Raw genomic sequence first — 27,647 nt, 5'->3', positions numbered from 1 at the left:
AACGAAAGTATAGTTACAAAAGAAGCGAATTGGACCCACTATGTAAAAATTATAGATCAACAATTAATGAAAAGTGTTCTCACTGAAGTACAACAACCGTCGTAATTAGGCGCTTACTGCCAAACAATAACTGTCTCATATAATACCTAAATAAACAATAAACAACCCCAGACATCAATGGAAACCTCACGTACAATTAAAAAAACGTATAGACCTGAGCAGAGTGTACGTGATTAAATGAAGCCCAATAATTGAAACACGGATAAAGACTACTAGTATGTGATTACAGAATTAGTACCACTGTATGTACAAAGTGCCACTATATGGTAACAGAACTGGTACCACTGTATGTACTAAGTGCCACTATATGGTAACAGAACTGGTACCACTGTATGCATTCAGTGTAGCTAGACTTGGGATACCAAGAATTGTTCTGAATGGTGGACATGCTCTTCATATTTACGATTAAGAAGGGTTCTCTGCCTTAAGAAAGATAGTGTTTTTGTATAGTTTAACAATGGTTATTAATAGAAGTACATATTTGTGTTTAGTTTTAATATTATGTTAACTAATAATTTGTATGCATAACAAAATAATACTTTTTAATTTAAAAAGAATGGTCTCTAGTGTCAATTTGTGGCAACAAAAAATCAGTTGCATTATTCTCTTCAGAATTGGAGACTAGGCACAATTTCAGTGAAATCAATCATTGTATAAAAACAAGTTTGCATGTTACAGAAAGGGATTAAATATCAACTTCTGTATCAGTAAACTGAAGTTTTTGACCTTCCAGCTGATAATCAGGTAAAGCAACTAACTGGGAAGCAAGGTCTGTGTCTATCCCTCATCTGAAAATAGTGAAGCATTTCTTAATCTCTAAGAAAACTTTTTAGTTGTTTGAAAAATTAATTGGCGGTTTATTTACTTCATGTTAGGTACAGATTATTGGAGAAAACACCTCAAACTTTTGTTTACTGTTAACATCAACCATCTGGTAAGTAGAACACAATGTAATCAGTTGTTACCATCAACTGCCCAGTAAGTGAAACATAATGTTATCAGAAAATAAATAAACCGAGGACATGTTTCCATCATCTGATTTGAGGACAGAATGCGAAAAGCTTCTTATAATTTTGTGTTGCATTATCAGGTTTCAAATGTTAGGCTACTTATTTTGAACTGTTACTGTTTAATATTATTAACATATACAGCTTTTCAACACAACATACAATTCCATCTAATGGAAACAAATATCTGTTTTACATTTGGATTTGATAATATTGGTGCCATTTAATCAAAATAACTGAACATTGGTCATTAAGCGTCAAACGACCAATTATTTGATTACACTATTTTTATTCTGGGTGGGGTTAGGTTTTATATTTGTTACATTTTTATTTCTCAGCCTTGTCTCAGTTGAGCCAGATACTTATGAAGACACTTAAAATGTGTATTCCCATTGGTTGAGCCATCAAACTGAGGATTTTCTCAATAACTGAAGGTGTAAAACAGTTCTCAAAATGTATGAAATAAAACAGGGATGAGCTTATCATTTGAAAATGATACAAGATAAAAGCTAATAATTTTAACAAGTTATCTGTGCATAAACGTACATACTTTATCCTGTGTATTTACCCTGTACAGAGAAAAAATTTAAAACAAATACATGTACTTCACAAAGTTTTTATTCAAACTAATTGATAAAAAAAGAAAATATTACTAACTGATTATAATCTAGGATTGTTCAGTTCTGATGAACCAATCAATAGTATTTCAAGTAAGGCACACTGACATTTACATATGAAAACCTTTAATACCCTCACTTCATAGTTATAGTCAGGATCATTCTTGATTGACTTGGCTGAATAGATGATGTTAGAAACTGCCTTATCTTATTGCAACTGTTTGTCTTCTTGCAAGACAAGAAATATCACCAATGTTTCTTAGGACAAGTAGTCAAGTGTTTTATAATAAATTCTAACAGCATGTGTTAACCATAATAGCTTAGTTAACACTCCACTAACACAGCAAGTTTGAAATATATTATTTTTATTAACAAATTATTTCTTCAATGATTTCACAGAGAACTTATCAAGATCTCTGGGTCCAAAATGAACTGGTGGCTGTGATCACTGTTTTAATCTTCTGGTACCTGGTATATTCCATAAAAATGAAAATTCAACTATGAGATACCATTTTGTTAAGCTTCCAGTTTTCTAAGTAAATAAAACAATTGAAGAATATTGTTATTGAATACTATATTTTTACTAACTTTTTCAATGAATGTTATGATAGATTAAATGATATAAATGCATTAACCCTCAAACTTAAAAAAATATTGTCCAAAATACTTTATATCAATAAAAGTAATTAGTTTTTACAGTGTAGAAAGTAAAAAAAGAAATTAATTAAATATGAATTTCTAGCACATTTCTAGTTGTAGTTTATTTTAAGGAATGAATAATTTTTATTTTATAGGAAAAAGGTAAATTCCAAAATTATTTTGAGAAACAAATTAAACTTCTGTAAATATGGACTTTGTGTTGAGAGAAGAGGTAAAGGATATTGTTTTGAGTGTGTGTGTGTTTTCTTTTTGCAAAGCCACGTCGGGCTATCTGCTGAATTGCTTTAAGTTGCTTCCAACCTAAAATTACTGGAAATACCGATTCATTCAACTCTATCTATTCAATAGAATTATGTCGTCTCACACAGGTCTCTGTGATACCAGGTTTCATGTCCTACTGAATATTATTGTTAACACTCTTATTTCGAACTTTATCACTTTTGTTTTCAATAGACTAGCTTTCACCGTCATAAACATGTTTTGCAGGTCAAAGATCATGTACCTTTTAACTTCTTGTATATTGATACATATTTTCATGATTATATGGTTAATAACCTATTATTACTATATTCCACCAAGCAACAGATATAGCAGAATTTACAAACACTAATATGAACAACATATTTTTATTACACCACCAAGGATATCAGGCATTACAAATGTTTGAAATGTTATACAGAAAATGATACAACTTTCATCTGTATTTTCAAGCAATAACTTACCACTGGAAACTGTACATTAACACAAACTACATGTGTGTTATGTGGAGTGAAACCTTTGATTTTATTAAGTATCTGTCATTTCGTTTTCACATTTATTTTTAATATATTAGCACTAGGCGTAATCAGTTTTAGTCAGAGGAAGAGTAAGTCATTGTTAGTGCCATATGATATACAAATAAATGAAGTTAGATACATCCATTCTTTGAACTTTGTTAAATTTATCATCTACAAAAAATAGCTTTGAAACGCGCTATCCAATCATGATACAGCTTTCCATACTCTAAAAGAAATATTTCTATAATGAACCAATAAGAAGTGCACTTCACCCAGCATGAACATCATTATCAGCAAAAGAAGGAAAACCAAGCAGTCACTTATCATCTTTTCTGTTAACAAGGATAGAGTAGAGAGAAAAGGAATAAAAGAGACTCCCCAAATCTGACACACTTGAGTAATCAATAGAAAAAAAGGGTCTGGAGGTGGCTGTTCAAAATGATCTTCTGTTCAGGCCGACATACTAAAGGAAAGAGCTAATTAAAATTCTCGCCAGTCATTACTGGATCATCTGCAAAAGTCGCTTCAGAACCCCAAACAAAAACTTGTTCTGCATATATGTCTTTTTCTCGCAACAGACCATATCACAGAAATCTCTGACTGAAAGTTATCCCTGTTTTGGCTGTTTACAAGCACTACATAGTAGAGGTGGAAGAGAAGGGGTCTGGTTGACCTGTGTAGTAGAAACATTAACAAGAGTATTCACACACATTTGTAAGTTTTATATTTTGATCAAGTAATGTATAAACATAAATGAAAATATAACTGTAAAAATGCCAACTATGTTCAAAATTACAATGTAAATAGTGAACATTCATGACATTCCTGTTGAGAGAAACCATGGCGAATGCTTTGTTGATAAAAAGTGATGAAATTGTCGGGATGCAGTGCTTATTGAGAAGTAGCTATAGTGTCAGCGGATGGTATGTTTTGTAATTTGTACTTTTAAAACTGACATTCGCCTTTGTTCTTATCTTACCAGCTTATGCAATACTTTTTTAAAAAATGTCATACCCTAAACTGGGTCACTGCTGCATAACATACTTCACCTTCGAGTGTTGTATATTTACTGCAATAAAACCCCAGAAAACCCAAAATAAAATTTACAATTACCAACAGTCAAAGGCTGACCGAAGGTCAGTATTAGTCTTTCATAGTTTTGAGATACTCTGCTATATGTGGCATTTTGTTCTTGGTGAAAAAAGAAATAAACATTTTTAGGAATTACAAGTGGATGTTCGTTTCTTGTTACTAATAAAATAACAGAAATAAACAATATTTTCAGTTCCTTCATTCTTCCTGTGTGAAACTCTAGGATGGGAGATTTAGATTCTTAAAACCATTTAACTCATCTAAACAATGTTTAGCAAGAGGGCTAACATTATTTTGAGTAGCACCTATAAAAATATTGAATGCAAGGCAAGGGATACTATTGTTTCACTATATCGATCACTTGTAAGGCCTTCTTTAGAGTAATGTGTACAGTTTTGGGCTCCCTTCCTCATGAAGTACTTTAAATTGTCGGAGAAAAAATCACTATGATGAAAAGACATTAGTGACAGAATGAAACATCTGTAAAACTCAATAGTTCCAATGAAATATACCATCTCTTACCACTTATTGAATAGGGGACTTATCTTATTTACAATTATTACCACTACTGCTGTGCCATCTGTTACTGAGAATCTTTTTTGACTACTTCAGTCATAATACTGAGATGCCTAACTATGGAACTTAGTTGGTCACCCCAATATCGAACAATTGTTAAACAAGAGATTTTAACGAGTCATACCAAGTACAGGTCAAACCATATCCAGAGTAAATGGAGTAGAATACTGAACAAAAAAACTCTATCTTTCTAGTAATCTAAAAGATCCCTTTTTGACAGCATTAAGTAATTTTCCAGATGAGAACCGTGACAGATACTGTGGTTGTCATTTTGTTTAACAGGTTTGAAAAGTCACGCAGTAAAGAAATATCCAGAGCAAAGTTCCAAAATATGGTACAGAGGAAGAAGACTCCTTGGATGAATTTCCAAAAGACATGGAGAGGTTTGTCCAGTTATCTCATTTTGACATTTGCTTCTGAAGCAATGAATATTTTAGTATATGGTCAAATTATAGACACCATAACAGACGAGAATATGGGAGGTAGGTTGAAATATGGTAGGTGTAATTTTTAAAGGAAGCTTTGGAGTTAAGGATTGAATTATAATCCATCAGGGATACAGATCAACTAATAAAGACACCATCTTTTTTTTCGAGGTAACCATAACCGAACTAGTTTGGGATCGGTCAATAATTTTGTAAGTCATGACTTTTTAGATAAAAGTGGCTGGCTGAGTTGGCAACCACACAGAACAAGCATATTTTGTGACGACAATTCAAACTGATGACTCTTAAGTGCAAGTCGATCGCCCTACCCGCCAGGCCATGCCAGGCTAGTGATGCCTCATTACGCTTGTAAAAAAATGTGTGCACATTGTGAATTTGTCTGGTATTTTGCATCAACTTGTAAGGTAAAGCTTTATAACACATATGAAGGTAAGAAACGAATCTATTAACTGTTTTTTATGTTGTAAAATCTATAAAAAATGTAATTCCCTTTGTTTAGACTTATAGTGACCATGTGGATCCCACTAATAGGGATAGTATAAAAGAACATTTGGTAAAATGAAAGCTGCTGGGGTGATTGTCTCTAAGTATGAGTAAAGAGAGTATAAGTCATTTTGTTAATTTCAATTTACCTTCAATAGCTGGTATTTTATTGTGATTGGGAAGTAACAGGAGAATTCTTCGAAATTCACTATTTATGACACCTCGGTCTTACATCAATGCTTCTGTTAGCACATTGTTACAGTAATTAAAACATACAGTAGAAAAGACTGCAACAGGTGGAAAATAATGAAAAATGTGTTAAAAATTAGTAAAACACATCTGTAACAAAAACGTTATTATTATTTACAACTTTTTGGCCAGAATACGTGAGGGTAAGAAATTAGCTGTCAAGCCCATAATACTGTCTTTAAAGTTATTGAGCGTCTTATTATGAATATTTTTAAAATCTGGGCCCTTGTTGTTTCTTTAAAGTTATTCAATAACATCCTTAAAGGTAATCCCTGCTTCTTTTTAATCTTTTCTCATTGTCTCTTTGAACTGTTTATCCGAAATTAATTTACTACTCTGCAGCACAACAAAAATTCCTTCTTTGTTTGCCTTCTGAAAGAGCTGGGGATTGTCCACATACCTACTTGAAACAGTCGCCTTTAGAAACTGTTTATTCAAACCTGTATAAGTGAATAGGAAGTATTCACTTCCTTACTGTCCTTTTTACCTATCTGTTTAGCAATCACTATGCCCTACTTGGCAGTCGTTTTGGTTTAATATCTCCCAAACCCTAAAGGAGCTTGTGAGGCATCTAGGTGCACTCAAAAATATTTGTTTCTCTTCAGCCTCGCCCGTGAGGTTAATGTTAAGTGTAACGACGTAGGATTAGGTCTCAGCTTGGCAGTTCGTCGCTTGGAAAGTAAAGTATGAGCTGTGGGCGTCGAGAAAAGCCATGTTGGAAGCCGTGGAAGAGCCAGATTGATTAACGGGAAGCTAACTCTTCGGTCGAAGGTTGAGCAAAGAGATGCAGGTTTGAGCGAGTCTATTGATGAGTGGGACGAAATTCAAAATACAAAAGAAAGAGATACAGAAAGCAAGTAGGATGTATAGAGAAAAAGAGAGAGAAAGGATGTATAAAAATAAAAATAAGTGAAATAATAATAATAGTGACTGAGTAACAGAGTAGAAAGAAAAAGATGTCCTTACATGGTTACAGTGCCGGGGATCTATAAGTACAATGGCAAAGAAATTGGTTGTGGGGGAAATCAGAGTGCTCCAAAAACACTTTCACTGGGCAGGTGCCGAATATTCTATCTGCCCGATGCCCAAAGCTGAAAACAGAATGATTATTAGCATACAATAATGGTTGTGGGGTTATATTCCTTTAGGTAGGGTTATTTATCATATTGAAAAGGATGATATATTTAGCCCAGGAGAATGGGTTTTAGCTAAACATGTTATTTGACTCTCAATATGTTTGTAATATCTGGATAGAAGTTTAATGAAGCAGTCCTGTACAGTTTGGTTACTGAGTCAAGATAGATCCGTGGATTGTAATTTGGTAGTCTAAATGTGATTTTGATAACTTGGTTCTGGAGATTCTATAGTCTTAAATCAAGGTGATCAATCATGTTACAAGCAGTAGCATTTGTTTGGTCCACTGATGCGTTTCAGGAAGTTGATTCCAGTACTGGTTTTATTGATAATGTTATAAAAGTATTTCTTCCACGATATGTTCTGTGAAAATGTTAGATCTAAATATTTAATGGCATTGGTAAAGTTGATGTTAGTATTGTTGAGACATAGTTTAATGTCCTTAAATTTTTTCCTGACTTTGTTTACTCTTTCAACAGAATTTTTCAGTGGGATTCAGGGCAATACTCCATTTGTTACACCAAAGTGATGCAATGTTGAGCGCCGTTTGGACTCTGCCTGTGACAACGTATGAGTTATTAGAGGTGTTCCATGTGGCTGTATCGTCAGCATATTGTGGTATAAACAAGAAGATGAGGGAGGAAGGTCATATCATTGACGTAGATGTTGTAACAGACTGGGCTATGTACTGATTCTTGGGGTTCTCCAGCAGTTAAGTTGAAAGGGTTGGACTCTGATTCGTGAATTTTGACCTTAGATGAATGGTCGGTGATAACACTTAATATCAATTAGACTAGCTGGGGTGGTAAACAAATAGTGTACGTTTGTTTTAAACCTAAGGCCGTTGTGTCAAACCTTATTAAAAGCTTTCTGAAAGTCGAGAAAAGTGGTTACTAGGAATTATTTGAGATCGAAGCCAGGGTAAACAGATTCTGTAAGCCTAATAGGGTGGTCTATTGTTTGCCTGTTTTTTCTACCAGCGTTTCAGTTGTTACTTAGAATTTTATTGGATTCCAGGTGAAAAGTAATCCTGTTATCACTTTTTTCCATAAGTTTGCCAAGGGTGTTGAGTAGACTAATCAATTTATAATTACTTGGGTTGCTAAGGTCGTTTTCTTTCTTGGGTATTATCTTAATAGTAACTGATTCCCAAGTTTTGGGTAGGATCCAGATGAAAAGGAGAGATTATATATCAATACTAAATTATTTATGTTAGGGTAAGAGAGATTTCTTTGTGCAATACTACAACTGCCATCTTCACCAGGTGTCGTACGTTGTACTTTCTTCACCAGGAATGTATTTTCTGTCGAAAACATTGGGCGTGTGTATGACTTGAAGAGTAAGCGGTTTAATTGTTTTCAACATGTAACCGTGCAGTGGAAGGTCCAGGTTGATGTTTATTAATTGCTTAACATGGGTGAAGTGTGTTGAGTCGAATAATGGGATATTTGGTGTGACAAAAGCGTTCTTCAAGTAATCGGTAAATAATTGGGCTTGTTTCCTATCAATAGTCCCTGTGGTGTTATTGCATTTGATTTTGGATAAGCTGCTATTGAATTTGCGTCAAAATAATGCATGGTCTTATAGAGACTAACCTACAAATTTGCACAGTTTGTTTGTTTTGAATTTCGCACAAAGCTACTCGAGGGCTATCTGTGCTAATTTTCACAGATTGTTCCAGTGATATCCTGTTGTGATAAAAAAGAGGCATGTTTTGCCTATAAAAATATTACTGACAATTTTTAAGGAAACAACAGGACCCCAAATTATGTCAATAACATGTTTCATAAATTCAAACAGCTGGGTTGCATTATGAGCCTGAAAGTTCATTTTTTACACTCACATATTGACTACTTTCTTGAAACACTTGGTACATTCAGTGAAGAACAAGGGAAATAAGTTCATCAAGAAATCAGGGAAATGTTGGTGAGGTATTAGAGAAGATGGTGGCTAATTACTGCTGGTTATGGAAATGTGATATTCAAAATTTAGTATATATTAAGTTAAGGCCACAATACATGGTTTATGAAATTAAAATATGTAGTTTCATTACAAAATCATGATACATTACAATAGATCTTCATATCACATCAGTTTTTACCATTTTGACTAGTATATTTGAATTATAGTATATGAACATAATTATAAAAAAATGTTCAGGTTGATTAGCTGGTTCTGTGGCGTTTATTTGCAGAAAGTAACTAGGTCATCTGTGTCACGCAACCAGTAAAAAATAAATATAAACATAAAATAATTAAAATATGTAAAAACTTAAATAGAATTTAAAAGTCCAATAACCATCAAAATTTAAAGTCACAGCTGAGGTGGACAATTTCACCATCGCCAATGATACTGTCTAACGTCAGGGGTGAAATCATGATAAAACATACCTTAAACAGTGCCGTCACTTACGATCATAACAACAGAGCTTCAGTAAAATGTAAGCTATTGTGACTTGAGTGTCACACATACTACAAATTGGTGCATTTGTTCCAGGTAAAAGAAAACGATGGGTTAAAAAAATGTCTTTGAAAGTGGAGATATGTCTCACTGCAGAAATTCCTTGGGGGAGGGGGAGAAAACAGTGAGGACCTTTGACTCGTGATGTTCTTTAATTCCCTGTCAACAATAACTCCTCGTGACGAATTCAAAGGAGTATGAGAAGTAACCACAATGGGTACATCTCCAATGATCTTTAAATACAAGCGGAGTTTACAGTATTTTGGACTGGATATTTCTTGCAGTTTTCAACTGCAAGCCTCTCTCGTCCCTTCTAAATAAAAAAGAACATTTACCTTGAAGTTGTCTGATAAATAATGTAATATAAGAAAATCAGGTTCATATAAAGAAGTTAAAGATTGCTATTCAGAATCATCAAGACATGGTCATTTACCTATGATTTGTTTATTATTATTTTATTTTTATTTAGATTTGTGGTATTCATAATAAAGAAAGAACATTTCAGTGCCCACTGACCCCACCCACGATGTAGCTCTATGAACGGACGCACTGTAATGCTAAATGAGGACATTGCAGAAATGCCACGGTTTTGTGAGCACTATGCCTAAACACCAGCATCAGGCAAAATGTCCGTAACATATGTTGAGAACGTCCAACACTGATACTTGGTTGACCCTAGCACAAGTAGACCAGCCAATTCAAACTTGGAGGTCATTCCAAGGCCGACCGTCTACAAAATCGAAGACTAAAGTGGTATGTTAGGGTTGGATCTCTCAACCACCAGGATCCTCTCCTCTCTTTCACGGGTCGTCATGCACGACAAACATTTGGGGGGGGGATGTTTATATCCCAGAAAAGGTGGACTGATAGTACAGAACCTTCTCTGGGAGGTCCCCTTACTACGTATAGGAATCTACTTCGAAGTTAAAAATGTTCAGTGTGGTAAACGAAATAATAATCTTATCTAAGTAAGTTTTCCTTTTCTTCTGATTTATAAAAAAAATCCTTACATGATAGAAATAAAATAGTATATTCTAATTCTGCTCAGTGAATTATGGAAAAGTATTGTACATTTTACACGCGTAAATGGAAAAACTCTTGTGTACTTGCACTTCATAGATATTACAATTATTCAGCAAAATAGAAATATTTGTTAATCAGTTTTACTTTGTTTGTGATATAATTCCTTAATGAATTATTTATTTTTCCTTTCTTGGGTTATTGTGTACACAATATACTGCTACTCTTGGGGAAATCTGGTGAAAACACTTTGTTATTCTACCTTTGCTTGAGCTGGCTTTGTAAACTGTTTCTTGCAAGCTGTTTAAACATGTGCATGAAAATATTTAATTTATTATATATCATTGAAATTTAACAATGTGTGTTATTATGCTACATATAATTTATCTTTGACGAGTCTCCGATTTATTATATTATGTATTATAATTTCAAATAGGTAGAAATTTAAATTTTAATCTAGAAATTAATTGTAATAGATTTATGATATTTGTTAACAAGATTGATACACAAAATTTTATTTTTAACATAAATATATTTGATGTACAAACAACAATACAATTTATAACAAAGGTTATTACAAAAAATGGTTTTTATAGAGAGTTTTACAAAGTTAAAAACTATACTGAGTCTTCTATTTGGTCTGGAACTGAATCTTTTATTAATGTTCACGAAGAGCGAGTTAAGTCTGTGTTGATAGAAAGGTACACTTCTCTTGATGGCTAGTTAGCTTGGAGCATTATCAACTGACATCGTGGACGTACCAAGTGTACTCTAAATTTTAGAGAGCACATGCATGAAGTTAAAATGATACTTAGAAAGTAGCTTCAAAAGTGACTGATGTAAGATAAATGACCTGCAGAAAAATGCAGTTTTCAAGGACACTGAAATACGAAGAAGAAATATGTTTACTGATGATTAATCTGTCACAGATATGCATGGGGTTTACCATATAAACTGATTCAATAGGGTAATGGACGCAGCTACTTACGATAGAACTGAACAGCTGAAACACACCATAATATATTTGATTTTATGTATGAATTTCAATAGTTAGCGAAGTTAGAGGTAAACAAATGTACAACTGAAATACAAGAACTTGTTTTGTTTTGGAATTTCGCACAAAGCTACTCGAGGGCTATCTGTGCTAGCCGTCCCTAATTTAGCAGTGTAAGACTAGAGGGAAGGCAGCTAGTCATCACCACCCTCCGCCAACTCTTGGGCTACTCTTTACCAACGAAAAGTGGGATTGACCGTCACATTATAACGCCCCCACGGCTGGGAGGGCGAGCATGTTTGGCGCGATTCGGGCGCGAACCCGCGACCCTCGGATTACGAAGCGCACGCCTTAACGCGCTAGGCCATGCCAGGCCGAATACAAGAACTGATCATAAATTATGGAAATTGTGACGTTGGTGACTACAAGATTACTGAAAAGATGAAAATTTTAAATATATTTTTCTGAGTTATTCAAGAAAAACGTCATAAAAATGATGCATTTTCTTTCCCTCAAGACAAATCAACATATTTCCCAATTTTAGGATTGCTCTTCGGTTTCTTCTCACTGTTTCAGTAACTGTTGCATCAAGTAATTAATGATTTTCCAAGATAAAACTTATAGAGACTTACATAAGAAGAGCAATGACTCATAAGAGTCTAAACAACTTGGTTGTATTATCTAACAGAAACGTCATTGCCGGAGATTTGGATTTTGGTGATCTCATTGAAGAATTTACTTTAATAAAAGCTTGAAAAGTTTGCACTTAAGTAGACATGCTGGTGAGCACACATTATATCTTTAATAACAGTTTGGTATTATTCTTATCATGACTGTTCTCTTAAATACAATATTTTTATATATCTCAAAACTATCTGCCTTTTGAAAACGAAACTTAGCACATGATGGACGTCTTTATACATTGTTGAAAGTCAATCTGATTCCTTCAGTTTCTAAGAAAAAATTTGAAACTCGTTAACTATTAATTAGTTCTTAAAGTAGATAGGAGTACTGCGATTTGTAAATATTAATACAAACACCCATCCGTAGGGTAGAGTTTCTGCTAGATAAATTGAGGTTTAACATATTCCTTACACGTCCGGTCAACATTATATCGTAGTAACTTGAAAAGTATCGATGTGGAAATGTCCAAAGGGTCGTGTTTAGGGTTTATCTAGTTAAAAAATAAATCTGTGCATTTGTTGTTATTGTTATTTTATGGTTTTAAAATAAATGACGAAACTACAAACGATTGGATGTCCAACCACACAGTAAAACCCTGGTAGTAAACAAAACTAAAATACTTAACTAATAGTTTCATCTTGATTGAATCTTTACATTCTCATATTGTAATGTTTATTCATGTCTACTCTTCAATTGAGATAAACGACTTAACCTTAGGTTCAGTTGGATGAATAGCAATTTCCTTGTCGTCCTTATGAATGATGTTGAATTTGGCCGAAGCTACCACAGAAATAATTGTGAAATCTTATTACCAACTTTATTTACCAAAGTATTCATAAAGAGATTCCGAAAGCCCTTGTGAACGGTAACACTTGATCTATGCTTCTTGTACTACGCCATTAAAGGAATGACACTTCGGCAAATTTCAGACTCCGATGAAAGGTCCAAACTATCGGCATATTTCTTTGCCAGGTAGGTTATAATTTGAGTTAGAAACTGAACCAAAATAATCGTGAATACCAATAGCGTCAATGGTTTCGATTGGAGCCTTCCGTTTATAGTTTATATGGCATTTTCGAGAAACAGGAGTGGTACTTATATCAAGGTCATCCTGAACTTCTCAGCATCATTCAGAACAGGAGATTAAATCACATCATCAGTATTATTCTTGTATTAATTAGCATCATTACAATCTTGAAATTCAATTCATTCTCATCAAAATCGTTGTTTTTTCCTTGTTCAGTGTGTGTTTCACTTAAATTGGTTGCTTTCCCCACATTTACAGTGTGACTCTGTATTTTGATTATTAAAAAGCACCAGATCGTCCACAAAGACTACATTTTATACACGAAGTTCATTTAGAACGCTTGCATTTACTAGTTTCCCCATAACTAACAACACTTTATATCGATACTTTAATGCTTTTATCTGGGCAATAGAGATTTGTCGCCGCTCTAAATAATATGCCAAACGCATCCTTCATGACCAGTCAAAACTCTAATACATTTTCAAAACAGTTCAACAAATGCCGCAATGGAGTGTTGTTGGTTTTCGTCACCAAAAAAAAAAAAAAACCATTTTCTTGGCTCGTGATGTGCGTTTTAAAATCAATAACTTCTAAACTTGCGACAGAATCAAGGAGAGCGTTAAAATTTAATTTATTCCATACAGCACTGGTATATCACACGAACGCCCCCTAGTGGCTCAGCAGCACGTCTGCAGACTTACAACGTTAAAAACCGGGTTTCAATACCCGTAGTGGGCAGAGCACAGATAGCCCATTGTGTAGCTTTGTGCTTTGCTTATCGTTATGCCACTGGGTTTCTTTAAAATATGTTTGTTTTTGAATCTTGCGCAAACCAAGATGAGGGCTATGTGTTCCCGCCTTCCCTAATTTAACAGCGTAAAATTAGAGGGAAGAGAGATAGTCATGACCACCCACTGCCAACTCTTGATGTGCTACCAACGAATAGTGGGATTAACCATCACATTACCACGGCCCAAAAGATGAAATGAAAAACACCTTAGGATGAGAGGGGAGGCAAACTAGCAACCTTCACGTTACGAATCGAGAGCCCGAACCACTTCTCCATGCTGGAGCTGATTTTAAGTGAAACACCAAACATAAACCCTTTAGTTTTAATGCAACCATCCGATAAAATCATGAAAGAGAAACTCTGACTGTTTGATGCGAGAAATACAATACATAATAAACTTAGTCAAAGAAAACCTATTTAAGCATATAAGACACATTTACACACATACATACGATCATCAGCTGTAAAACAAAATCTGAAAAAGTTTGCTTGTTTTAATACAATATAATAACTTACTTGTGCTATGCTTTTTAGAGGTTTATAAACCCAATTTTTAGTATTTGTAAACCCTCTGACTTAACCCTGAACGGCCCGGGATGGCCAGGTGGTAAAGGAACTAGAGTTCCCGTAGCACAAAACATGCTCGTCCTTTCAGCTGTGGGGGCGTAATAAAGTTACAGTCAATCCCATTATTCGTTGGTAAACTAATATTCCCAGAATTGGCGGTGGGTGGTGATGACTAGCTGCCTTCCCTCTTGTCTTACACTTCAAAATTAGGGACAACTAACACAGATAGCCTTCGTGCAGCTTTGCGGAAAATTCAAGAGAAAATTTCGCTTTCACACACTCTGCACGATCACAAAGTGACGCGCCAAATTCACAAAATAGTTCTATAACTTTATTCTTTTGTTCTGTAGATTCTTTTAAATTAGATAGTGAAAAAAGTTCAATCTACATTATGATAAATTCGTTTGTTTCTATAAGATGTCTTAAATTGTAAATTATTCTAACGTGGAACTTTACAAAAGATGTTCAAACGGAAAATTGTTCGCGTAAGAATATATAGATAACTAATTCTGATCCAAATACTTTTATCTCCTATTTAGTAGTTTTCCTAATTACATGGAACCTAATTTTTTATCCTTGCCATCTACTGGTTCCTGTTCTGTTTCAGAGCTAAATTGATTTAGCATACTCTCGTATTATATTCATCACTATCTTTTAAGGTTTTTCCTTCCCCTTTTACATTCTTCATTCTCCTAAACAACATATTCCTCTTGTCTTCCTTGCAAAATGTAGTTACCTTTAACCTCTTTCTTTACGTTTTGTGTCGTCTTTCTTTGATACCCCTGTTACCCACCTCACCATCTGCTCCTCATTTCTTAAACTCCAACATTAATCGCCTTATAATTTTTTCTGTCTCTATTCACATGTGACTATAAGACATCACTCTCAGTGGCAGATTTAATATTGTGTGGGCCCATAAGCGAATAATTCTTGTGGACCCTACAACTCATGTAATTTTACATAGAATAAAATTATCAATGGGCGCTGGAGCTGAGCCCCCTCTAGCCCCTACGTAAATACGCCACTGTCACTCTAACGACTTCTCCCCATGTCATCCATACTTTATCTATACTTTTCTTGACCTCTTTACTCAGTATTCCATGTGTTACACATTTGTTCCGAGATATTTAAACGTCCTCCCTTTATTTAACTCTTCGCCATAGTTAAGTACCTTGCCATTCTCTCTTTCTCCTCCTCTCTTTGGATTTTGTTATCTTGTAGTCTGTTTTATCCTACTTACATTCGGACTATATTTCTATAGACATTATATTCACCATTCTATTTCCACCTTACTTTACTTTTGTTTTCTCCACAAAGTACAAAATATACTGCAAATAAAATACATCATTGCATTTGTCTTTGTTTTGTCAAGCACTGTTATGAAAGGGAGAGGTGTGATTTTGATCCCTGATAAACTCTATCTTTCAGTGGAAATTTCTCTTAGTTTCCTATCACAGTTTTTCCAAATGCTTCTGTTACTTCCCATACATTATGTATGAAGCTCACATACATTCGTGGGACTTTCCTTTTTCTTGCGCACCACAGTATCATCTCTCTTGGCACTCTGTCATTAGCCTTCTCTAGGTCGATGAATATCATGTTCAAGTCTTTTCTTTCCTCCACATACTCCTTTATCAATCTTCTCAATAGAAATATAACATCTATTGTTAATCTAACAAACATAAAACTAAAATTTTCTGTCTCTTTTCTCAGTCTCTGATCTGTAATCCTCTCTTATATCTTCACTGTGTGACACAAAATACTATACATTGATAGTTGCTGCAGACATTCCTTTGTTGCTTTTCCATTCTATAAATACAATACTGAAAAGCCTACACATCATCTAACTGTTTAGCTTTCGTTGCTTCTTAAATGCTCCAATGAGTATATATATATATATATATATATGTATACCATCTGAGCTGATTGCTTTCCCTTTTTCTCTAACTCTAACTATTTCCTCATATGTGTCACAGACTCTGGCTTTAATATTTCTCCAATTTACACTCTTCATCTAATACGTGTTTCAAGTATAATCCCCATTTAATTTTGGTATCTATCATCTTTACAATAACAATGATATTATTATCCTAAATAAATTCACACCATACATATCCCTCGTTTTCCTTCACTTGTTTTGGCTAATCTGCACATAATTTTCTTCTTCCTCTATTCTTCCCTTCAAATTTCTCATAAAGCTTTGCACATGTTTTCTGTTTGGTAATATAGCCTTATATATTTCTTTTTTCAATACTACGTATCAATCCAGATTTCACTGGTTCACTGCCGCCTCTTAAATTTTTTCTTTTTTACATTAGTCTGCACTTACTCATTCCACCACTCTGGAAATATTTTCCCTCTTTGATCACCAAGTCTAACATATATTTTGACAACCTCTTCCCATGTATCATTCACATTTTTATCTCATTATATATGCCTGCACTCCATCACCATCCTTTCTAAGAACTACTTTGATGCATTTCTTTCTTTAAACTTCTCCACCTTATTTTGAAACCACTAAACCTTAGTTTTAAACCACTATTCTGCCTGTCCATTTTACTTTGTGAAAATGATTTGATAATGCATTTTATTAAAAATATATGCATGTTAAAATATTTACTTATCATCATTTAATTTCTAAGAATTTTTATCATTCTAGAAGATATTGAACAAAGGTATTTCAGGATATTTGCCACTTGTACCATATCTTCATATAAATTTTCTAAATGATAAATATATATATATATACTGTAGTGGTAAAAATTAAAAGTAATTTACCTGAAAATGGATCCAGTTATATTCCTTTAAGTTTTTGTTTTTTTTTAAATTCTTCACAATTCAATTCAGGTAGATTGCTAAGAAGACCAGACAAATGGTGATTGTTACAAAAATAAGCCCAAACATGATAACATTGAAAGTGCTTGGGATTACAACAAAAAAAATAATTTACATAAGAATGTAAAACAAACTTCTATAGCAACACAAACTGATGGATAAGATTTTATTTTGTTACACTCTCACACTGCTGTTTCAGGACAATCCAAAAACAAATGCAAACAACAATGAAGGTAAGCCAAACAACATGCATGTGTAACTAAAAAACAAAACTGACTTAAAAACTGAAGACAAAATTATAAATTCCAGTGAACCAGGATTAACTGCAAGTCTGTATTACTACAATCATTACAAAACCTTAACCACATGCATTTTTAGCTATAACTATCACATAATAACAGTAGAGTGTACTTAAAAACGTTTTTCTGTTCTTCTTAATGTGTGTACTTTTTAAAAATCATTTTAATTAATTAGTGGTGGATCTCACATAACCAAAAATAAAGTTAACATATAAGAAATATACAGAAAGATGATACAAGCCTAGATAAAAATTATTCACTTATACAGTTAATAAAATACCATAGCAAATGGTGTCATACTTTGTATTTATGGTAAAGGTACTAAAATTATATGTTGCTTGACCTAATTTTGAAATACTAAACAGAAGGAAAACAGTTAGTTAGTAGCACACTACCATCCATCATTCAGATTTAAAGACTGACTGCCACTTTTATAATACATCCACAACTTAAAATGCATGAGCTCTACCATAAGAAGCAAATCAATAAAAATGTAAACTAATTCCCACAAAACTTTTGATGATAAAAGTTCAACTATATGTATTTTGAGAAGGGGGAGCAGAACAACTAGAGGTTATTTTTAAAATTTTAGAGTCTTAGGATATGATAATTTTTTTAATAAATTTATGGATTATGTTCATTAAATAACACTTAAAACATTAATGAATGATATTCAACTGAAAATTACATGTTTGAATCTTTAATATTCATTGGATGGCAACATTTTAAATTATTGTTGAACTGTGTTTGTCCTTCTCATAATACTAAGAGTGCTATTAATCAAATTCCTAAATTTGTAAAACAACTGATACAAATAACCCACAAAATAGTGGCTTATAATATAAACTCATTCCAAAAATGCTTTACTGATAATATGATGAAAAAACAAAGAAGGTAATTGGATCTTAATTTCTAACCAATTGATTTAATATTGTGATATTTGTTATTATGACACTTTCAAAATATTAACATTTTTGTTATCTGAAAATGTATTTCCAATACTAATTTCTCTGCATTCAGTAGCTATTCCTTGCAAATCTGCCTTTGAAACTATGTCTATGTCATTAGCCTTGAGTTATCTCCCATGTGACATGAACTGCATTAACGTACAATGAAATGTGACAATAGCCTTCTACCAATAGAAGGGTGACACATGCTTAACACAGTAGATCCCTTTTGGCACTTGTACTCAAAATTAACCTCAATTTTATCCTCAGCACTGCCTTGAAAAGATGTGTTTTTTTTTTAAGTTTAAACTTAATTTTGTAAAATTTGCACTGACTTTTTACAGTTACCCATGTCAATACCGATGCCAATATTTGAAATGGGGCCTGGATAAAAGCATGTGCAACCATATCAAGTTTCAATTTAGGCAAAGAAACTGGACAAGAAAGGGAGGATGTAAAGAATTAGACTGGTTTACAAAGTAGAAAAAACAAAATCATAGCCAAAAAGTAAAAGAACAGCCAATGAAACTACCCAATAGACTGCAAGAATAAAAACCAACAATCTTTGGTCAAACAACTAGGTAAAGAAAGCAAAAAGGTGGGCAATAATAAAATGGAATGGCTTGGAGGTACAAAGTGGCCAGTGAGGAAATTTATGTCATTTTCATTGAGAGAAAGGCAATGCAAATGAGATAATACAATGGCTATACAGTCAGAGAAACCTAACTAGCCAGCAACAGACAGAAAACATCCCATGTGTAAAGATGAAGGGTCTAGTTTCTTTTGATTTTTATGCAGAGATACTCGAGGGCTATCTGCACTAGCTGTCCCTAATTTAGCAGTGTAAAAGTAGAGGGAAGCCAGCTAGTCATCACCACCCATGGTTAAAAGGACAAGCACGTTTGGTGTGCCAAGGATTCGGACCCACGATCCTCAGATTACGAGTTGAGTGCGTTAAACACTTGGCCATGCAGGGCCAAGATGAAAGGACAACATTTCAGAGTGAAAAATAAATTTATGAGGTTGAAGTAAGTGTGACTGAGATGAAGATAGGAAAACCAAGATTTAGAGATGTGACCAACTGTACCCAACAACAACTGTTGCAACTTAACACCAACACATGGGAAAAAACAGAGGAAGTTACTAATATAGAAAGGGATGAGACCAATTGTGACTGAGGGTGTCCACAGCCAGAGCTGCTGTGTGAAATATCAGTGATCATAAGAGGGAGAATTTAGTCTTGAGAGGACTGGCAAAGACATCAATTATTGGCATCCAAGATTGTGTAAAGGCAGCACAAATCTCATGAAATTAATTATGTTAAACTAGAAAAAAAAAAAGACATTTGATAAAGACAGTACCAAGGATAAAAAAGAACTTGATTACAGTACAAGTCCTTACAGGGTATCTACTATGCAAAGAGAATATCACATTCCTACCATTGAAGGGCTATTGTCATATAATGAGTATTACATCAGGCAACAGCGCATTTCACATTATAATACATGTCTTAAATGAGAGATAAATCAAGACTAATTGCATACATAAAATCTCATTTTCAGATGTTCTATCAATAAAGCAGGCCTATGATGGTTTTACTATTTTAAAAGTTTAAATGTTCTTCTTCTGAATCTAAAAATCCTATCAATTTTTCTCTATCAACACAAATTTTTCACAAAACATCATAAAGCAATACATAAAAGACCACAATATGTAGTTTTGCAACTAAAACACATAGATTTCACAAAAAAATCAGGATGAATGAAGATTTACATTCATTTGACATCAATGTTCTTCTCTTTTCTGCAATTTGTTAACAAACATAATAATAAAAAACATTCACTGTAGTGAATGAAATAACTTTATCTAAAGAAGTTTTGTCTTCCCAATTTGTAAAAACTACTTAAGTGATAAAAAATTAATATTAATTTTGAAACCTGCACAAACAAATTATAGAAATTTGTTATTGAAACCAAAACAACCTTTATGAAGTTTAAATACACAGGCCTGTGTAATTAATTTGTTCAGAGAGGTAAGTCTGTTGTTTCAGACTTGTTAATTATTGTATGTGTAACTAAAAAGTAAAGTGAAGCCAAGCTAAAGTGATTGACTTAACTTGAACGTTCTTTCAGACCTTGCTCATGTAATTCAAAAATAAATTTGCCTTAGAAATAAAAAGGTCTCACTGAATTTATCAAAAATACTTTCATTAATAACAAAACATGATTTGATTATTTTAAAGAACTTGATTCTAGTATTAATGTTTATATTTATCAGTTATAACTATACAGTAAAAACTAGAGGATAAAAGGAAGTACTGCAACAGAACTGTTAAAATAACATTATTACTAATTTTCAAATCATGTTCTTTCTCAGAAACTGAAAACTTAAACATTTAATTAGTTATTTGCTGAATATAAGCTGTGGTTACAACCAAACAGTTCATAAAATCAGCCTTACAAAATAATCAGACTTTTCAATTTTATGTACAGCATACAAAATAGTCTGCTAGGAATTCACCTAAGGTCCATCATATTTGCTTGAAACAATTATAACTGAAACTTTTTTCTTTTAACAGCAGTAATATAAAATTTAAAACTTTTAACAACACACATTTAAAAAGCAGTAATTGTTATTTCTTTTCTTAGTTTCTTTTTAATTTAAATCAGCAATTTTATAAAAACAAAAAGTATAATATTGCAATATATTTCAACTGAAAACTAGCATGATTATATATTGTAAAATTATTAGGTAAAAAAGGCAAATTTAAAATAAGAGTTCTTAATAGTATCAAACAAACACGGAATGTAAAGACATGCTATAAAATACTACAGCTCTTTTAACGTATTACAAATCAGACAAGTAACAACATGTATTTTAAATTAAGAAGACTGTTAAAAAATAACTCTAGAAAATAACAATAAATCACAATACTTAAACTTCACTAAAATGTATTTTCCATACAACAGGATGAATATAATTTTAAATTTTTTTCAATAAAATATTCAAATATACTAGAATATCCCAAAGGAAATAATTAGATTATTATTGACAAGCCCAGTGTAATAACTCCACTGTATACCAAGCAAATCTAAAAGTAATTTAAATTAATTATATTATCTCAATCTTCAATTACTAAAAACAGAGAAGAATTACAAAATGAACTAAGCTTTTTCATAATTAAAGATTTTAAAGTTCTAGTTATCTTAAAATTATTAGAGCTAGCATAACAATGTTTAAAGCATTTCAAAATTGTTCAAAATACAAATTAGCTAAACAAGCATTATTTTAGCTGTAATTATTTCTGAACACTAAGGTGTCAACTGTACCTACTAACAGCCTTTCATAAACTCGCGTATTAAGTTTCTTTCTTCTGTAATTGTAATGTGTAACTTAAAGAGTAACAAGAATACATATATTATTTTTCCAAACCTAGAATGCTTATCCTTTACGAAAAACATCTAAACTTTAATGTAATAGCAAAACACCACAAGCAGAACTCAATCCTCACTTTTTAAGATGTGCAGAATATTAGAATGATAATTTAGTTTAAAAATTAATTTCATATTATAATAGCATGTAAAACTACCAATAAATAAAGAGACAAAATTTGTATTTGCATGACTAGAACCAACATTTTAGTTATTCTTTATTAAAATATAATGTTGATTTACACTAAAAACCTATTCTAAAAAATCACATTTACAGATTTAAGTTATATCAATATAAACTTTTTATTGAAATTAGACTTGCTTTAAAAGTTATAGATTACATGAAACACAACAGATAACTATTACCATCGTTACACATCTTGCAGTGTTACTATACATCACATATTACTTTTGAACATAGGCTTAAAATCAGGCAAGCACAAAACAATATTTTCTGACAAAGTTATGGTCATAGAACATATTACCTTTATGATTTACATTAAGGCATGAATAGTCTTCACTTTATCATGCACATAATAAAGCATAATGTAAACTGTCAAAAGTACTGTTGAAATTAACAGGCCAAAGACAACCCAATATAATTAAAGAAGCAAACATTTGCGGGAGAAATGCAACATAACCTAATATGCAACCCAACTTGGCCAAGTTTGACATCAGCAAAATCATAAAAAAAAAAAAAATTAAGAACTGCCTACGTCAGGGGTGGGCAACTCCATGGCCACTGGCCACATGTAACCAGTGGATAGCACAACTGTGGCCAGTTCTAGTTTAGGAATTTTAGGAATAAAGTCAATTTAATTGATTCTGGCATTACTGTTGAAAATAGAATGGTGCATGACTGTTAAAACATGAAACAAGAATTTTATGAACATTGGGAGTTGAAATTTACAGTGATTGAAGTAAATAATAAACCTGTATGTCTTTTGTGTAACAAAGTTTTTATGAATAATAAATTATATAACCTCAAGCAACACTTTAACAATTTTTACAACAAATTTGATGTAAATTTTCCAGTCGATAGCAAAATTCGTATGAATGAAATTAGCCACCTGAAAGCACAATTTCATGAACAAAAGGGAGGCCTAAAAAGATTTTCATCATCAATAGAACTAGTTAAGTTAGCTAGATATAAAGTAGCTTGGATTCTAGCTCAAAAAAAAAGAAATCATTTTCTGATGCTGAATAAGTAAAAGGAATGTTGATTGTGGTCATTGAAATTCTGTTGGAGAATTATTATTCAAAAATAAAAGATATTCTTCGAAAGGTAAATAATTTGCAATTAAGTCGAAGAACAACTGTCCACAGAATGCTAGAGTTAGAAAGGGGCATAGAAAATCAGATGCTTGAACAATTAAAAGACTGTTTGCATTTTTCTTTAGCATTAGATGAGTCAACAGATGTTAGTGACACTGCACAGTTCACATTTTGGGTTTGTTATGTAACTTCAGAGATTCAAGTGAGGGGAGAAATGCTTGGCCTTTGTGGATTACGAGATCAAACATGTGGAAAGAAACATCTTTGAAAAATTTCTTGAATTGTGAAAAAAATTCAATCTGGATTTTAAAAACTGGTTTCTGTCACATGTGGCGCTCCTGTCACAACTGGACGAAATTAGGATTTGTTTCTCTTTTGAAGCAGCATTTAACTGAAAATAATGTGAAGTCCACGCTTTCATCTTTCCATTGTATTTTGCATCAGGAATATTTATGTGCTCAGATGTCTAAAAGTGATGAATTAAAAAATTTGATGTACACTGTTGTAAAAATTGTGAATTATATTAGAAGTGGAAGCTCTCTCACCTATTGACAGTTTGTTGAGTCTTTGAAGAAAAGCAGTGACTGTACTTTTGATGATCTTACTGGTTTTGCAAATGTAAGATGGTTAAGTAAATGAAAAGTCTTGGAACAATTTACTTCCTTATTTCCTCAAATAAAACAGTATCTTGTTGAAAAAGGTAAGATTGAAACTTTGTCATGGCAGTGTGATTTGCACTTCCTTTGCAACATGATTGCTCACTTGTATAATTTGAATATGAAGCTTCAGGGAAGAGGTAAAATAATAGGCGAGCAATCACAGTCTATTCATGAATTTCAATTTAAGCTAAACCTCCTTGTGGAACAATTATAAAAAAATGATTTGACACATTTTGCAAAGTCGAATAAGTTGTCTGGAAAATAATAACAACTACGATTTCTCTGATACTAAAGATAATCTCTATGTAAACTGGATAAAAACCTAAGTCAAATTTTAAATCAGGTTTCTCCAAATTTAAAATTCTGAAATTGATATTTGAATTTTTGCATGATCCCTTTCAATTTGACTTAGGAAATTTCAGTAAGGTTGTTACATCTTTTTTGTCTTTGGATAAGTGTGGATTTGAAGATGAGATGCTTACCCTGCAAAGTGTAGAACATATAAAAGGTAAACAAAAATGTTCTACCAGAGAGATGTGGCTCATATCCTGATAAATGAAAGTCTTCCAAATTTAAAGATAGCAATTTCAAAATTATTTTCCATGTTTGGATCCACATAGGTGTGTGAGTCAACATTTTCGACACTAGATTTTCTCAAGTCTAGATACAGATTTCAGCTTACTGACAAATTTAGAGGCAAAGCTGAGATGTTCACTGAGTATATACTTTAAGCTAAATTTTACGAAACTTGTTCATAAAAATCCTCATCAATTTTCACACTGAAGGTTAGTTGAAATGCAATTATTTTGAATAAACTACCATATTTCAAATTTGGTTTTGAATAGTGTGACCAATGTTGTTTTCATTAGTCACAGTTGTGGCCACTATGAAAAATAAACTGCCCACCCCTGGTCTGTGTCACTGTTTATGACCTGCAAGAAGATATCTTTGTACCAAATCCCATGTAAGTTGGTTGATATCCATAAAAACCCCAAACTGTGCTTTCCTCATTGAAAAATTGAGCAAAAGATAAAAACTGCAGAACTGTTTATATATGTATTTGGAACTACCAAGAATATCTTTGTACCAAATTTAATGTAAATTTGTGAAAACATGACTAAATAATTGCCTAATCCCTAATATTAAAGGTTTATATAACCTTTTGACACCCTTCCCCATATGTCACATTTTTGTAGATATGTATATGGGAATTATGAAAAAGTAACTTTGCACAAAATCTTATTAAATTGGCTGAAATATAGTAGAGTAATTGTTTAAAATTATGTTTTTTGTGGTATCTTGAGCCACCTATAATTACTTAAAATGGGAAAGTACAATATTTTTATTTCTATCTTTGTACTAAATCCCATGTAAATTGGTCAAAATGCAGCCAATTGATCAAAAACCCCAATATTATGTTCTTTGGTGAGCTCTGACCTCCCTTAACAGATTCAAAATGAGTAAATTCGTAAATGTTCGTAAATGTGTAGGGCACATGAAAATTTATATTTGTGCCAAATTTCATCTTGATTACTGTAAATACAACTGCACAGAAATTCAAAATTTACATTTTTTCAGCTGTTTGCCCTTTGATCCAAAAATTCCTAACAAAGGCCTGAATAAAAAAAAAAATCAGAAAAAGGTGTTTTGGTGTATAACCCTAAGTTTCAAGCCAATCCACCAAAAAATGAAAGAGTAGAGGTTGACTGAAAAAATGTTTGGAAAAACAAAGAATAGAAAAATGGTCTGTCTCTCTGCAAAGACAAAAAAAAAAGATCATATTCAAAGAACACTGGATACACAACACACACACTTTCATAATGTCAAGATTATTATATTATCCATTTAATTTCCTTCTGTTTTATCAGATTTTTTAAAAATATATTTAGGAAAATCACAGAAGCCACTGGAATGTTTGTGAACACAATTTGGTTTTTTTGGTTACACATGAAACTTAAAATCAATAAAAAACACACACACACATAAGTGTATTACATATGAACACGAATGTGCATAACATTCAAAGGGATGCATAAAAATGTGTGCTTATAATTCAATGTATTGGACCAGAACATTTTCAACATTTTCCAAATGAGCACCACTCTTTATAAAGCGTTGTTGCACTTAAATAACATTTGTTATAATAAATAAGTACAGACACACACATATATATATATATATATATATAACATGCAATATACAAAATAAATAGAAGTATCACCTATAAAAAACTGATACACCTACAATTTGCATTCATGGAGTATAATAATCTTATACAAACAGCAACAGATACTCAACAAATAAGCAAGTGCATGCAATTCTTCAGTTTTATCAAAATAAAATAATTGATATCCATATTTATTTATGTTTTTGTTGGAGATCTATTCTGTATATCATATTAATTAATTATTTGAGATATTTGGAGAGCTGGATCTAAGGTATACATTTTGATAATATTTGGTAGCATATAAATTTAAAGACTAATAAATTTCAGTGTTCAATTCAGTTGTAATTGTAAGAAAAAAATTGAATTACTTATTAAATAACTAAAACACTTCAAAAGTATTGTACTAATTAAGCATACAACAAGAGGTTTATTTACAGTTCATTTAGTTACCTTAGAAAACCCACTACTATGTGTAACCAACTGTAGAACTGTTCTATGACCTTGTTGGTCACAAGTGATACTTCTGTGAAAGTTATATCAAAATTATAGATAAAAACAATAGTCTCATCAAAACTATGTTATAAATTCTGTCCTAGATTTCATAACTAAGATAGAGCAGTGAACTACAGTTTAATGCACAAGTCTCAATAAGAAATGGTTTACAGGTATACAAACTGAATTGTAATTTTTCTTTACAAACTGGAAGACAAAAATGGATCACTTATTATGTTACTAGTAGTTGAAAGAACTAGCTATTGAATGTGTTATTTTTACAATGTCCTGTAGTCTAAAAAAAAAAAAAAAGAATTTTGGGTAACAAAAGTCATTAAAATTATTAACTAACTTATTTGAGTGCAATATGGTACGTGATCCATTCTGGGCATTAATCAACACGCATGACATCGGGCACTCTTTCTTCATAGTAAACACAGTTCTTGATCTCTATGTGGTTGTCAATAAAACATTTCTTGAGAAATCTGTACAAAAGACAATGTCAGATAAAACATCTTGCAGTCAATTATGAAAATTATAATAGAAAAGTACACAACATTACCCTTCATCAAACTAACTTCCCTGCATTTTCATTGCTCTTGTACTTATTTGAAGCAGAAATTCACACACAGTTATGTCTGAAAAGAACTATGTGATGGTGTTTTAGAGAGTGATCTTTCTTACTGTGATACAACTTGAATACCATTAAGTACATAAAAATTGGTTATGACTGTTTCAGTTAGATAATATTATACATTTATGTAAACAAACTATTTTATAAACTTACATCTTTTTCTGTTAAAGATTAACAAGTTCAGTTCCTACACCTCAATGAAAACACTGCACAATAATATGAATGTTAATAGAAGGTTGATCAAACAAAAGACAACAAAATGTTAG

The 27,647-nt window shown here is 32.4% G+C and overlaps 1 protein-coding gene across 5 annotated transcripts in view; it reads right to left on the bottom strand.

Moving 5' to 3' along the window:
- Positions 1-1,854: 1,854 nt before the first annotated feature.
- The window catches only part of LOC143223390 (ketohexokinase-like), a 35,699-nt gene continuing 9,906 nt past the window's right edge, over positions 1,855-27,647 (bottom strand). For 3 of the 5 annotated variants that reach the window (XM_076451322.1, XM_076451324.1, XM_076451323.1), the window contains exon 3: positions 22,438-27,232. In XM_076451322.1, coding sequence (XP_076307437.1) covers positions 27,139-27,232 — 94 coding nt within the window. In that variant the 3' untranslated portion in view covers positions 22,438-27,138. Of the gene's footprint in view, positions 2,153-11,192; positions 11,352-17,420; positions 17,498-22,437; positions 27,233-27,647 lie in introns of those variants that run through there. The other 2 variants (XR_013012889.1, XR_013012888.1) reach the window with 2 other exon arrangements.

Source organism: Tachypleus tridentatus, chromosome 8, assembly GCF_004210375.1.
Source record: "Tachypleus tridentatus isolate NWPU-2018 chromosome 8, ASM421037v1, whole genome shotgun sequence".
In the NCBI taxonomy this organism is placed as follows: domain Eukaryota; kingdom Metazoa; phylum Arthropoda; class Merostomata; order Xiphosura; family Limulidae; genus Tachypleus; species Tachypleus tridentatus.
This window is presented reverse-complemented; position numbering and strand designations above follow the sequence as displayed.